Here is a 16,428-nt window from a genome sequence, read left to right on the forward strand (position 1 = left end):
TGTGGTTCACCAAAGTAAGACGAAGAATAAGATCTTGACAACAATTTAAATAGATGAATTAAAAGATGAAAATAATTAACCATTAAAATATAATAATTAGTTTTAATTAAAGAAATATTATCTCATTTTAATATAAATAAAAAAGTTGTTAAAATATAGCTATTAATATTGAATCAGGAAAAGGTTTATCTTGAAAAGAAATTCTAATAAATATTAAATTTATAATAAAACAAATTGGTCAAACTTAAATAAACAATAAATAAATAAAATAAAAAATAAAAATGAAATTGTTGAGTTGTGGCTTTAGTGATCCATATTGAGTTTATGAGAGATTTTTCTATGTAAATCACATGATATTTCATTTGTCAATGCCTTTCGAACCAACTAGTGTGGTTCATCGTCAAGACAAGTTCTGACAATGAACCACACTGGTTGGTTCAAGACAAATGAAATATCATATGATTTACGCCGAAAAATCTCTCATAAAAATGAAATTATATAGAAACAAATTATATAAATAAATTACATCAAATAAAGAAACAACTCAAATTCTAATGTTCAAAAGCAATTTTAACAAGTTAAATAGAATAATAGTAATAACAATGATTAAATTAAGTGGACATTAAATTAAATAAAAATAAGACTAGGGAAAAAAAACAAAATTAAGTGAAAAAGACAAAGCAAGGATCCAACACTTACTTAAGAAGACCCTGGCCTCTTTAACGCAGATATGTTGTTTTGTCTTATCTGCTTGCTTGTTTTACCATTGACTAGTGGATCCTCCCATATTTAATGTTAGAATATTATAATATATATAATAATAACAATTTATGTAGCAAAATTAAAAAAAAAAATGATAAATCACAATTTTTATATTTGTAGTAAGTTTTGTAAAAATCTAATTAAAATCAGATAAAATTGTAAATTTAAATTATATAATTTAAAAAAATTTGATGTTAAATTCAACATTTACTTAATTTAAATAATGAATATATTTTTAAATATATGACAAATTTCAATAATATTTATTATTTACATAATATTCATTAGTTACTTCAACCTAAAATTGATTTTAATAATATGATATACATCATCCCACCTGCGAAGTAATTAATATTGTGTAGACTTTCTTGTTGTGGCATTAAAAATAACATGTCCTGAATTAATGCCCTGGAGCGAAGTAGTTAAAAATCATGAATCTATTCGAAATACTAAATTAAAACTTTGTATAAAGATTCGCAACACTTTAATACTCGCATTCAACTCAAGGGTGGTTTCATCATCCCACCTGCGAAGTATTTAATATTCTGTAGCCTTTGTTGCTGTGGCACTAAAAACAAATGTCCTAAATTAATGCCCTGCAGCGAAGTAGTTAAAAATCATGAACCTATTCGAAATACTAAATTAAAACTTTGTATAAAGATTCCCAACACTTTAATACTCGTATTCAACTCAATGGTGGTTTCACATGGTGTGGTCGATATCAAAATTCCGCATCCATGGCGGAGGGTGACGTGTTCGTGCTACATACCACTCACTGCTACCAATGTGAGGCACGACAGACGAGGTAGACACAGCACTCCTGCAAAATATATATATAGCAATCCATGGTTTCTATTGCATAAAGGATTCCCAAGATGGATCTCAAGCTGCGAATGCCAAATCTGTGCAGAGCTGAAAAGGATGGAGAAGGGCAATTAGGGGAGCGAGTAGACGTGCTCAGCCAGTCTTTCAACAGCTCGGTATTGTCTTTGTGCGTACAGGGCATCTTCGAATTCGAAGAAGCCATTGGAGATATCTCTCGCTACAAGAAAGCTTTCGCGAACGCCATCAGATCAAGCAATCCACTTTTTTCTTGTATAATGGTAATTGTTCGGATTTCGTTTCAAAGGTTTTTTACACATCCGATAAATCTATGAGAAGTTAGCTCTCAAATGTCAGATAAGTAGACACAGTCAGGTATAGAAAAATCTATTATTACTTATTTGTCAAATGCGAGGCGAAAATAGTGTAATCAGTTGGTTTTGTTCGAAAATAATGGAAATTTTGGTATGATATTGATAAAATTTGTAGAAATTTTTGAAAATCTAAGTTATAGGAAACAAATTTCAAAATTTTGAATTTCAATAATATTAAATTTATTTCAACCATAAAAAAACAAGATTCAAACATTTTTATTCTCAAAAATAACTTTTGTAAAAAAAAATAAAAAATTTAACTATCTCAACTAACTTAATAAACAACCCAACCAAATTAAATTAATAGTAAATATTAAATCAAAATATATACCATACACATCATTATCAGCATATCAACTGACTCATCCATGTTATTCAAAAACTTATTCTACAATGCCTACGACATCTGTAAAAATTACACTTTTTCCATATATACATGTTCATTTTTCATATATATTTGAACTGTAAAATACACCTGATGGTATATGATTTTATCTTTTATACACTAGTCCGTTTCCGTTTCTGAGACTGATTTATTTTGCAGAAAGCTGATGACCGAGGAGTGTTGCGATGGCAGAAAACAACTGTGAACACCGATAACCACACATTTATTGTAGAGTTTCCACCTGGCAAAGAATCTTACGATGCCGTCGTGGATGAGTATATCAGTAACCTGACGCTCACTCCTCTTGATCAGTCACGTCCCCTGTGGGAGATCCACTTCCTGAATTACAAAACGAACAAGGCCGGAGCCACCATGGTTGTCAAGATCCACCATTCTCTCGGAGATGGGATTTCTTTAATGTCGGCCTTGTTTAATATTTTCAGGAGAGTCGACAATCCTCATCTCCCACCTACTTTTCCTACAGCCAAGCGCAATATTACATCCACTTCGTCGGACATTACAGTAGCTAAGTTTTTACCCAGACTTAGTTATATGATGCTAGTATTATGGTACACTCTGGTAGATATCATAATTTGTCTACTGAGAATGATAGGATGGATTGATGACAGTAAGCTTCCTATTCGAGGACCTAGAGGAGTCGAAAATATGCCCGTTGCGCTGGTTTCTGCTACTTTTCCGCTCAAGGATATCAAACAAATTAAGAATTCTTTAGGAGGGGTATGTGATATTCTCATAGTTAACTTAAAAAGATTATATTTTTAGAACTTTGTCGGATTTCTAAAATATGTAATCTAATTTCACTATAATTAATATTTCCTAAATCTGATTCATATGCATCCTCACATAATTTTGATTTTTCCTGCAGACAGTCAATGATGTGATGACAGGAATAATTTTCTCAGGGATGCAACGCTACTTGCAGATGAGCCTCTCGGCTGGTATGTCAACCAAGCCCATTCATTATTACTCCATTCATTCTTCTTGCTTCAGAGCTTAGCTGAATCATTCATTCTCATGGCAAATGCTTTCTGTTTCAAACCTATTACTCCAGTTATTTGTATCATTGCTTCAGAGCTTAGTTGAATTACTGATTCTCAGGGCAACTGTTTTCTGTTTAAACATATGGTTTGTTTTCTGTTTCAAATATATTATTGGAGAATTTTTGTATTATGAGTGGGTCTAATGGTTAAGAGATGTACTTCCTTTTAAAGTGGTTACTTTCTGTCACAAAAGTAACAGGTTCAAAACCAGAAGAGGTAGAGTGTGTATCTTTATAAATTTAATAGTGAAATTACTAGGCTGAGAAAGTCCCTTATCCCATAAACAAATTCCATAAACCAAAGTTCTCATACATCAACATGGTGTCTAGCTTTACCCTAAATTTAAAATTAAATAATAATAAGAATAAGAATTATTATTATTTTAATCATAACCATAATAACAATATTTTGTATTGGTATAAATTTATTTGACTCTAAAATTTGGGAGAGTAGTTTTATCCAAGATGCAAAATGGATCAAAATTTATAGGCTTGTTTATTTTGATTATTGAGATCTACCAAAAATGGATTTATTTTTACAGTATATTATATTTTTTAATTATAATTAATTAACACCGAATGAATTTATTTAATTTGATTTTTATATTTTTAAAATTTTATTGAAAATATATTTTTGAAATGTAAAATTGATAAATTTGTAAAAAATAAAAATAAGCCTTTCCCAAAATTTTATACACTTAAAAAAGATATTACTGATTTTGGTCACTTTAAAATATACAGTTTAAAGGAAATTTATTAACTGATTTGAGTCACTTTAAAATCAATTTAGATAGATAATAACCAATGAACCATGTTTCGATAGCGCCCCTTTTTATGCTTTCAATTAGTATTTTACTGAAACACTCTGTCTGCAGGTGGACAGCCTGGTTTCAAATCAATTTAGATTGATAATAATCAATGAACCTTATTTTACTTTATTTTATTAGTGACCCTTTTTATGCTTTCAATTAATATTTTACTAAAACACACTTTGTATGCAGTTGGAGAACATGGTATACAAGATGCTTATAAAAGGAGGTTTGAACAACCAAAATACGCTGTTATTAAACAACTGAAGAACTCCAAACTCACAGCATTATCTATGATAAACACGAGAGCGATGGCTGGATTACAGGTTCTTTCTTCAACAAACCCATTACACTTCAAATAAGTTTCTCCATTCAAGAACGTTGCTTAGACGAACACATTTTGAGATCTGATGACGGTGTAAACTGTGCAGAACATGGAGGAGATGTTAAAACCAAAGGCTCAAGTGCCTTGGGGAAATCACTTTGGTTTTTTACCAGTGCAGGTACCTCTAATGGGAAAGCTGGAGAATCCTCTGGATTTTGTGAAAGTGGCAAAGCAGAGAATCGATAGACATAAAATATCCTTGGGAGTATTCCTCATTGCCAAACTACCGAGATTGATAGCAACGTTGAAAGGACAACAGGTACGTTCAATAGATCGATTATAAAATTATGCAATTGACTGAATGCTGCTCATTGTTAATTCTGAGGTTGATACAGGCACTGTCAAGATATTTATACAATACTCTAGCCAACACAACAATGATGTTATCAAACATGATCGGCCCAATGGAGAAGGTAGCAATTTATGGGAATCCAATAAAAAGATTTTCGTTCTTTGTAACTGGGTTGCCTCAAGTGAGTAAATAGGTTACTTATGTTGTTCCCATAATTATTTTTGTAATTGGAATCAAAGTGCTCTGTACATATCTCTTTATGGGCATTTATATAAATGAAAAAATTGTTGTTGCAGACGCTGGGAGTGTTTATTGTGAGCTATATGGACTCCGTTCTGGTGCAAGTTCATGCTCACAAGGATTATGTCGACGCTGATATCCTAGTGAAGTGTTTCATTGAAGCCATGGAAGAAATCAAGAAATCCCAGTTTCATTATGCCATATAGACGTAAGGACTTATGTGATCTTTTGATTAATACATCAAGTTTCAAGCCGTTTTAAGGTTTATGTGATCGTCAAACCGTACTTTCGGTCAGCGATGTAATTCTCTGCTGTATAACCTCTTCGATATTTTCGTGTTTAGAAAAGGATTTGCTTGTTAATGATATATTTTCATTGGGCTTAGCTTGATATATTTTCATTTTATTATGAAACATTTATCTGGAGTAGAATCTGGAAATTCTATCAAGAAGATAACCTATTTATTATGCTGTAATCTAGCTCTTTTAGGTTTGGGGTTTTTATCATATTTTCTAGTTAAATTAATTTTAAATCTCGCAATAATTTATTGCATCACAAGTTGGATCTGCAAACTCTGCTTGGCCTCAAAAGTTGTAGAAGTTTCCGGAATGCTGGATTCATTATTTATTCAAAGAAAAATTTTAAATGACAAAAATACAAGATCTATCCAGAAATTGTTTAACGAAATTTTAGAAAAAAAATTATTACTGACATACACTTGACAATATCAATATGTCTGCGACAATAAGCATTAATATATTCGAAATGATAAGTCAGATGAAAGATTTCTTTGAATGCAAAGATAACGCTGTGTTTTGACATCTTTTTTCTTCGGAATGAGATGTCAGATGAAAGGTTTTTTCAATACAGAGTCACAGAGCTTACAGTGTTTGACTAACATTAAAGCTAACGCGGTGTTTTTGCATCTTTCTCTTCGAAATGAGATATGAAATAGAGGTTTTATCAATAAATAGACATACAGCTGACAGTCTGTGACTGACATTGAATAAATATAGAATCATTTTTCGGCCCAATTAAATGAAAAGTCTCATTCACATCATTATGTGAGAGATTTATGAGACTGTGACTGATTTTGAATAAATCGAAAACCTTTTTGTCGTCTCAATTAAATGAAAAGTCTCATCGTGACTGACATTAAATAAATCAAGAACCTTTTTGTCGTCTCAATTAAATGAAAAGTCTCATTTACATGATGATGTGAAAGATTATTAACAGTCACTGATATAATATAAATGTTTAGGGTTTAATAAAAGAAATTTATACAGGTAGGAAAATTTATAATATTTAGTTGTCTTAGTGGAACAGCTATCATTTGCTGCTATTCACTGATGAACATTGAATCACTCCATTCGGAATTATTTTATTGGTGGTCGATGAGAGATAGGCTTTCATTTTGCGAGATGCTTTTGAATTTTAAAATTAATCAATTTATTTTTTCAAAAAAACAAACTTTTATAAGAATAAAATTAATTTTAAAATAAACTCTCTTTTTATTTATCAGATTGTAAAACTATACTAATTTTTCCCTCTAACAAAATAAATAAATAAACAATATATTTATTAATAAAATAATATATATATATATATAATTATAATTATAATTAATTAATTTTAATTTAAAAAAAAAAAAATTATTCAACCATAATACTATAACAGTTTCAAAACCGCAGGTTAGAAGTGATGGTTTATATTTAAAAATGTTTAAATGTTATATATATATATATATATAATAATGTATTTTATCAGTTTGCTGATTCACATGGTTTGAATCCGGAATCTCCCAGACTTAGCTGCTTATTATGACGGCCAACGGTAATTTAGTTGTTTGTGTGAGTATAGTGAGTTGTTTTTAGTATGATTTTTTGAAAGTTTTTTTTGGATTTTTTTGGTCTATTTTCTCTAAAATCCATTAAGAAATCATTGAAATCATAAGTTTGATGGGTAATCCATGCACAATAGAAATGCCCTATAAATTTTGCAGGGTACTGAATCTATATATAATAAAAAAATAATTTAAATAAGACAAATCAAGATTTCACCACAAATTTTTCCACCAGATTTGAACATCAAAAACTCTAAAAAATCACACTAAAAACAACTCCATTTAATAATATTTGAAAACATGTATTTATATTTTAATTTTTCTTCTTAAAATTAAAATATTAATTAAAAATATTAGTTATTTATTTTTATATTTTCTGTTATGAAATGATTTCTTGTAAATTTATGAGAAATTTCTAATTAAATTAGAAATTTGTATGCACCTCCAAAGCTTTTCATTTCAAAAACTCCTATAATGGTGACCTATTATCTGTGGCATAAAATAATGTTGGTAAAGTGTCTCAAAGGGAAATGTGAACCAATTAAAAGTGTTTAAATGAAAGATGAAAATGTTATAATTTGTGGCCTAAAATAATGTTGGTAAAGTGTCTCAAAGGGAAATGTGAACCAATTAAAAGTGTTTAAATGGAAGATGAAAATGTTAAAAGTGTTTAAATGGAAGATAAAAATGTTATAAGTGTCTAAAGGAGAAGCTACCCAATACTATGAAATTGAATAAATACTTTTTAAATGGAAGATGAAAATATTATAAGTGTCTAAAAGAGAAGCTACCCAATACTATGAAATTGAATAAATACTTTTTAAATGGAAGATGAAAATATTATAAGTGTCTAAAAGAGAAGCTACCCAATACTACGAAATTGAATCAATACTTTTTAAACAATGTAAAAATAAATATTAAAATTAAATTAGGAGGAAGTATAGATGAGTCATGACATTTTTATTTTCAAATAGACATTCCATTTATATTAGTATAAAAAGTTTAAATGATATGAGGAAAGTGTTAGTGAAAGTGTTTAAAAGAAGGATGAAAATTCTATAGGCATGTAAAAATAGTAAAAGAGTTTTTTATTTTTTATTTTTTAATTAAAGGATTTTATTAATTTATCAAAAGATGATATTTTGCTTTTTTAAATTTCAGCATTTTTTTGGTTTCTTTTTTAAATTTCAGCATTTTTTTGGTTTTTCTCTGACTAGATTTATTGTTCAAAAGAATAAAATAAAATTTATTTACAAAATTCTAAGAGCTTCTTAAAACTGAGAACCAGAAAGACCAATGAATCCTAACATAAAAGCACAACCCACAAACACCAATGAATAGTAATATGATTCAAAACATTGTCTAAAGGATTTGGAAGCCCATGTTCCCCATGAACATGAAATCCTACATGTTCCAAATGCCCCTCTAGTTTCTCCATACATTCAGCTAGTTGCCTTTGGCCTTGTCGAAGTGACGTTAGGCGATCCTACATGTTCCATTAGTTGCGTGCAACTCGTTCATGAAGTTTATAATTTCCTTGCGATCATCGTGCCTATTTTCACTCATTTGTTCTAAGAGCATTGTGAATTACCCCAATTGTGCTTTTAAGGTGTAAAAGGAGATAGGAAGAAAGATACGACGAGGGGATTGATCAGGGTTATGGGCCATTGTCTCATCGAGCTCTACATCCTCGACACCTTCCTCGTCCATTGTGACAACTTCTCTTCTATGTTCTACCCCCTATCCTCACACTCATATCCCTCTCCTTACTCTACCCCTCTGTCTAGACATCTTCACCACCCCTCAAGTATGATGTACACAAAGCCAAACCTCCTTTGATTCACCACAAACCAAATAATCCACCAACCTCCAACACCCAACTATAGAATTCTAGAGCTATGAGAGTCACACCTCTTTTCTAGGCGACCACCTCTAGCAATGGTTGTCTTTAAACCTTACTGCATTAATATCACCAAAAGAACACAGTAACTCTCCTTTAACAATTTTTCCACTAGCTCCAACAACTCAGCTCCAAAATAGATATGGGGTTCACGGTAACCTGAGGACACCTCACTAACCCCAATTTGGCATGACCATTGGAGAAGGCCCCATCCTCCAGCCCTGTTATGTGTGAAGCCTCTCCCAACAACAACCCTTATGGAGAGATGCACCACGAGAAAATGTATGAGAACATCACATCGGGTATTGTGCCCCCCTCTAATGTTGGTCTCAACTAAAAGGCCTTGAGAACTTAGACAAACCTCCCAATCCAAAGTTTCTAACCTTGAATTCCAATAAAAAACAACAAAACCACCAACACTACTACAATAGGCCTAGCAAGCTCAAAAGCTCAGGCTATCCTTAGAAGGGAATTATAAAATCTGGAGACCAACACAACTATTTAACACCAACCCCTAGATACAATGTGAAATCACAGTATAGAAGTTGAGATGCCCATTTTGTGGACTTACCAGGGTGTCTGAATTTGCACACCAAATCAATGTGTCCAATATCATAAACCAGTTATGTGAGCTCCTCTCACATGTCTTGTTGACCTCTCTGCACTGTAGCCTCTAGCTAAATTCCTCTCCAAGATCCTAAACCTGATGGTGGTAGCCTCCAATAATGTGCGAAAGAAATCCTTGCTTATAGATAACAACATGTATCACTGGGAGCAATGATCGAAGAAGTTTGCAAAAGTTGGCAGCCTACACAAACACTTCATTCTCTCTATCAACTTCACAACTGCTCATGCCCAAAACCAATAGCAACATGAATTCACCTACCCTCGCACATATAAAAGTAACACCATCCATCACGAAACGTCCATGTATTTTGGTTCAACTCTAGAAGAGGACGCGAGGCGTGCCACTCTTCCCCTCATAATTCCATTCATTCACCCTTTCAGGTTAAAATTTATGAAAAAATGATTAAAATAAGAATTATTAATAAAATGAATAGATACTAGTTAATAAACATACTTGTAAAGAAAATAAATTATATATATATATATATATATATATATATCAATTTTTCAAAGATATTGATTTCATTGATTTATATATATATATATATATATATATATATATATATATATATATCAATTTTTCAAAGATATTGATTTCATTGAGGCAATCCTCTCTATAAAAATTTAAAACAGATATTTATTAATAAAATTATCTATAAAGAAGATAAATATGATAATTCAATTTTTCAAAAATATTGATTTCATTGAGATGATCTTCTCTATAAAAATTTAAAACAAATAATTATTAATAAAAATACTTGTAAAGAAGATAAATATTACCATTAAATTAACAAAATATGTAAATTATAATTCAAATTTCCAAAATATTAGTTTTATTGAGGACAATCTTCTATATAAAAGTTTAAAATTTTTGTATAGATATAAATTTCCGTAATTAATTATTAATTATGATATTACTTAAAACTTAAGTTTTTATAAAATAAAATCTGTATTAATTTACCAAACATCTCGCATTTTAAATAGACACTAAACTTATTATTAAAAAAAAAAACTAAAATTAAATAATAACGAAAAGAAAGATGATAAATCATTAAAAAAACAATCTCAACTATCATTTGAAAAATAAATTTGAAAATTTTATTTTATTAAGAGATATTAATTATTAATAAAATGAATTGATACTTATTAAACAAAGAAATCCTATAATATATATATATATATATATAAGAATTAAATTAAGAAGAATATTAGTGGTATTGGTTACAATAAAGATTCTATTAAGATGTGACTATCATGATAAAGATAAATATTGCTGAATTCAATAAAGTTAGATCAATAATTTTTTATGTTTAAATTTCTTTAAGCTTTTAATGTTTTTTATTAAAAAAATAAAATTAAAACATTAAAAAATATAATTTTAAAAACATATTTTATAAAAGTTAAAAAATATTAAAAAAAATATTTCTAAATTATTATTATAAATTATAAAAAATTATAAAGAATATCTTTTTTATTCTTATTATGTTTGTAGTAATATCTCTTTCCTATATATATCATTTCTCTCTTTTTATATATTAATTTTAATAAATATATTTTTTATACATTTATTTGTTCAAAATTTAACAGTCATATAGTGGTATGTTATTTTTTTGTACATGAATTAAGTGCAAGTAATTTTGTTTTCTTTTAAATATTTTGAAATTTTAAATATTTTGAAATTTTCTTCATATAAGTTCATTCAAAAAATCTCATGACATGTTCACAAGTACTATTGAAAATATATTAATTTGTTACTTAATGAGTCTCATGTTGTAATCTTAAAAAAAAAAAAGCAATGACACTCAAAAATTCCAAGCAAATGAAATGTGGTAATCAATTTTAATAGTCAATGTTTTTTTCATATAAATACAAAGAATACTTTGTACATGTTTGGCAGCCTCTTGTTCTATTATTTTTCCTAGTCTTTATTAGATGCAAAACTTCTATCCACTCAAAGGGTAACTTGAAACTATTGAAAAAATAACTTTTAATTGCCACTTTTTGGCTCTAAACTAAGGTCAAGCTAATCATGTCTACAAAGAGGTGTAGGCTTTAAAAAAAAATAAATGAAAATTTTGATCAAGTCTAAATGTTTATGTTGACATTACAACATTGTTTCAATACTGGACTAGAAAGCACCAAAGAAGTGTACTATAAATATTAACAAACTATTGTTGAAGTTAACCACATTTTAAGGGAAAAGTAAGAACATATCCAAGCATTTGAAGTTATTATCATTGTTGAACCACTCTATGATTTACAAACACTTTGCTGCAGAAACAAAAATTGAAGGGGGAGATTGTATTTTAAATAAGAAGATCAACATGCATCTAGGAAAGACCTTGAAGAAAGGATAATATCATTGCAAGAGGAACAAAGGAAAAACTCCTCCCTAAGAAGCCAATTGAATCAAGCAATATTTGCAATCTCTACTTTAGAGTTCAAACTCAATCAAAATAAGCAACAAGGGATTCCTCTCGTACACACAAGAACCTCCATTGTGAGCTCTAATATATATCAACTGCAAAAATAATGTCCCTCACATGGGGACCTTTAGACTTCCATGTCCTTGGAATGACTAGTGAGATCTCCATAGTCAAGGAAAGTTACCAAGAGAACAAAAAGGTTGTAAAAGAGGAACTATCGATCATAATAGATCTGGAAAAACCTCCATCAACATTAGATATTTTGGGGCCATTTACAACTTGCCATATACACATGGACCTTAACACGGGGGTTCTTTTGACCTCTTCATCCCACAAATTTTGCAAACAAAATCACGCTACCCAAGGCCTTGTAGAACCTTAACGTGGAAAATAAATAAGCTGAAAAGGCCTCCCATTCCCTCAAGGGTGGGATAAAACTAAGTGATAGAAACCTCCAATAGAGAATTCCCTCAAGGGTGGGATAAAACTAAGTGATAGAAACCTCCAATAGAGAATGGAAATTTATGAAGCCACTCATTAGCACATTATGGTTGCTCAAAGTTCATAGCAAGGTAGGTCACATTCTCAAAGAGAAGATACATCTAAAAAAAAATGAAGAAATGAAAACACTAAATTTGGTTATTCTCACAAGAGAAACCCTAATTTCACCTCATTACCAACACACCAAGCATTGAATTCATTATTTCATTCCAAATTTAGAGTAATTAATGGATCAATAAGTAGATCCCCCATGGGTTATAAAGAAGAGTTGCAATTACAAAAAGATTCAAAATTTGTCATAACAATAGGTTATAGAAGTTTATTTAAGGGTATACTAAATTGGATCTATAAAATTGTTTTCATTCTCTCCTTGTTCTTTTCTCTATAAGTACACTAGAATCTCCAAAATGCGATATGAAAAGTGATAGGCCCATGGATGATATTATACAATCTCCATCTAATGCCCTTAATTGTAATGAAATGAATTGTTGAGCTATATTGTAAAATCATTTCCTTAGCTAAGTTAATATAAATATAATGTTCTAACTCAAACAAGATTATGTTGGTTTTGTTTCACATTTTGCCTCTATGGCATTGATTAAATCAATGGATTCCTTCGTTGTTTCCCATTTGACCTTTTGCCTCTTCAATGTGTTTGTATGAATGAATGGATAGCCCTCTTCCACTCATGATTCTTGTTTTCCCTTAGAGGCATGTCTAATTCTTAGCTAATAACCAATTCTTTGTGGCGGTGCACACTAGATAAACATTGATGATTGGAATATGTAGTAATGTCCAAGACAAATAGAATAATTCATGACTATGATTGTTAATACTAAGCAGTCATCAGCTTAAACTAAATGCAAAGAACTATCATTTTCTCAATGTAAAAACATCTATTAGGACTATGGACCATTAATAACAAGTTCCAACACTTGGTAACATAACTAATATTCCATCTTAAACTACAAGTTCAAAACATCATCCACATTAGACAACGTTATTTTTAAACTAGTATGAAACAATGGTAGTAATTCCAAACAATATCAAATATTTTCATCTATAGCTAATAACCAAATTTTTACAGGAGATGCATGCTTAGTTAAAAAACAAAGACCTCTCTTCCACATATTTATCATTTTATAAAAGGATAGATCCATCTTAGCCCCAGATCTATCAAGTTCCAATAGGGGTCAAAAGTTCAAAGAGAATTTATGGATCCTCCCCCTTGATGCTTAAGAGATCTAGGGTTACGCTTAGGATTTTTTTGCTTCAAATCAAAATAGATCTATGCTAGTTTTTTTAATTATTGTTTAAATACAGTAGGTAAAAGAAACAAGAGGTCACCTTTTTATTTGTTTTTTTTAATATAGTGTTACATACACACATGAAGACACATCTTCCCCACCTGGGCTATAGAGAACCTTGCTTTTTTAGTGCAAATTGAAACTAACCACTTTAACATTTTCCAGGATATGATGAAGTCAAATCTAAATTTATGGCCTAATTTTAGTTTCTAACAATGTATTATTTTGTTTTCCCATTTCTGAAATAGTTTAGACTTGAATTCAATCTTCACTTAAATAAATAAAAATTGAATGCAATCCAAAAAAGTTTTGAACTTGCATGTTTCTGTGAATTAAAGTTCTGCAACTAGATCTCATATAACTGAAATTATCAGATGAGTAGTCTAGATTCCTAGAATTAATTTTGAAATAACTTGAGTTGTGGACACTAACGAGTATTCTAGAATTAATTTTTTTAAATTACTCAAGATGTGAATAAGTTGATGAGTAGTGAAGCATCAATTTTTGAAATAATTTCAGTTATGCTCTAGCTACAGAACTTCAATTCATAAATTAAAGGTCTCATAGAGAAAGGTACCCATATAGGACTTCCTATAACATTACCAATCACAAGATCAAGGTACAATGTCGGAAGATACAGGTAGTATAACAACAACAAAGTAGTAAACTCCACTTCATTGCAGGAAAGGTTGATCAATTGTAGAACGACATAATATACGCAAGATGAAAGGAACTATGGTGTCCTCTAGTCTTCATCTATGCCTTTAATACATTTATTTCCTTTCATACAACATTTTATTGTCATATCTATTCCTTCCTTTTTTGATTTGGCATATCCACAACATATGGAAACAAGTGTGGAGACCAACCCCATAGTTGAAAATAAACATCGTAATTTCAAAAGACATGAAAAAAAGTGCTAAAAAAAACAAGCTTATCAAGTTAAAGAAAAAATTATCCTTCAATTCCCTCAAGTCTTATTGAACTCAAATTATTGATCTTGATTTTTATGTTAGAATTCTTTTGTTTGGCTCACATTTTTTCAGACTCAACCAAAGTGTTTCCCATACTTACACTTCATTTCTCTCCCTTTTCCTGGCACACCTTGTAACAAACCCTTGTCTTCCCCTCGCCACCCAATTATTAACAGGCACTACAAAGTAACACAAGACAGATGAACCCAACAAGTTGACAAACAACATAGAAACTACTAGAAATGGAGCAAAAGAAAAACTTGTAACATGTAGTCGGTGATAGTCTAATTCTCATAACACCTTCGAAAACTTAAATTAGTCATTACTTAAAAGAAATTAGTGTTTGAAAATCTTATAATACTATTATAGCAGTTAAAAACACCTTCCAAAATTTTGCCTTAGATTCGTTTTCGAGCCTCCCTATCAACCATCCTCAGTAGCATGTTTTGCACTATCAAGCATATAGGCTTCAGTTGTTTCTCAGTGTTTAGTCAGCTTGTGCATGTCAATTTTCTTCACTCCCATCACAGGTTGTCCTTCCATACTTAGACCATGTGATGGCCAAGTAACTCCCCCAGAAAATTGTGAAATTCTAGAGGGGAACTAGCCTTCCCTCCAGAAATTGCAAAAATTAGCTAGCCAGCCTATTGAGCTCAGGAATTACGCAAAATCAGTCTGTGAGGCTTCCCTCATAAAATTGCGCAATTTTGGAGGGGAACCAACCTTCCCTCTATAAATTGCACAAATCACTTGGGTACCCTGCTAGGCTCTAGAATTGCACAGAGCAATCAAGCAGTCTTCCTCCTGAAAACTACGCAATCTGACCTAGCACTACTGATGGGCCCAGAAATTATGCAATTCTAGGAGGTATTCACCTACTGACCCTAGACATTGCACAATCCCTCTAGGATAGTTAGCCCAACTTAACCCAGGAACTGTGCAAATTTTCATCCCAGGCTCGTAGACCGATGCATGTGCCTTCAGGTTGACTGGTTCCCTCTGGGACCGAGCAAAGATGATTTGCATGCATGGACTGCTTTTCCCAAGGCAACATGCAAAGGCATCCCTAGATTTAGGGATCTATTTTTAGCAGCTAGAGGTTACATGCAAGGCTCATTTTAGAAACCTCCCGCCAAGTGTCACTTTTCCTAGATTTGTGGCATGCGTGTCATAACCTCGATTTTATAAAAACTTATGAACGGGATGTTGTAGACCTCATTCCTCACATCAATCTTGTATCTTTGACATCCCACATTGCATCTAGGAGTCGTCGTCACATTCAGTTTTCATTTTCATTTCACTGGTGTCGCATGCATGACACTATTTTTTCACCGACGGTCGTCGTTGTGGCAACTCGCTTGACACACATGCATGCTTTCCCATTTTCTCAATCCTGCACTTACTATTTGCATGCATGATCATTCAATCTCGTTTACACTCATTATCACCATGAATTCAGACTTCTCATGTTTTCAGTCGCTCATCGACGATTCTAGGCTACCTTAGCCCGGATCTTGCCCTGCCCGACTAGCATTACGCATTTCTGGAAGTGAAGGATTTTCCTTCCCTCTATAAATTTCACAAGTTTGGCTTAGAATTGACCTCTAGGCTTGCATTGTGCTATTCTTGGAGGCAGCACCTTGCTGGCCCAAAAACTGCGCAACGCAGTTTGTTGGTTTGCATGTCACTACTCACTGAAATTACACAATGCACAATTTTAG

The 16,428-nt window shown here is 31.2% G+C and overlaps 1 protein-coding gene across 1 annotated transcript; it reads left to right on the forward strand.

Moving 5' to 3' along the window:
• The first annotated feature begins 1,545 nt into the window (after positions 1 to 1,545).
• LOC149201422 (wax ester synthase/diacylglycerol acyltransferase 11-like) lies at positions 1,546 to 5,513 on the forward strand. The gene is made up of 7 exons (XM_089402948.1): positions 1,546 to 1,865; positions 2,503 to 3,081; positions 3,230 to 3,302; positions 4,405 to 4,538; positions 4,644 to 4,856; positions 4,933 to 5,070; positions 5,186 to 5,513. Exons 1-7 carry the CDS (start codon positions 1,638 to 1,640, stop codon positions 5,333 to 5,335), a joined length of 1,515 nt encoding a protein of 504 aa, XP_089259074.1. The 5' UTR covers positions 1,546 to 1,637; the 3' UTR covers positions 5,336 to 5,513.
• Positions 5,514 to 16,428: the final 10,915 nt, after the last annotated feature.

Source organism: Pinus tabuliformis, chromosome 2_1, assembly GCF_031772625.1.
Source record: "Pinus tabuliformis cultivar Carrire ecotype Pingquan chromosome 2_1, CPIR1, whole genome shotgun sequence".
Classification (NCBI taxonomy): Eukaryota; Viridiplantae; Streptophyta; class Pinopsida; order Pinales; family Pinaceae; genus Pinus; species Pinus tabuliformis.

Bases quoted from the DNA above. Each gene is read 5' to 3' on its own strand.
- LOC149201422 (XM_089402948.1), top strand. From the start codon at position 1,638: ATGGATCTCAAGCTGCGAATGCCAAATCTGTGCAGAGCTGAAAAGGAT. The intron at 3,082-3,229 runs GTATGTGATATT...TTTTTCCTGCAG, and splicing joins TTAAGAATTCTTTAGGAGGG to ACAGTCAATGATGTGATGAC. The intron at 5,071-5,185 runs GTGAGTAAATAG...TTGTTGTTGCAG, and splicing joins TTGTAACTGGGTTGCCTCAA to ACGCTGGGAGTGTTTATTGT.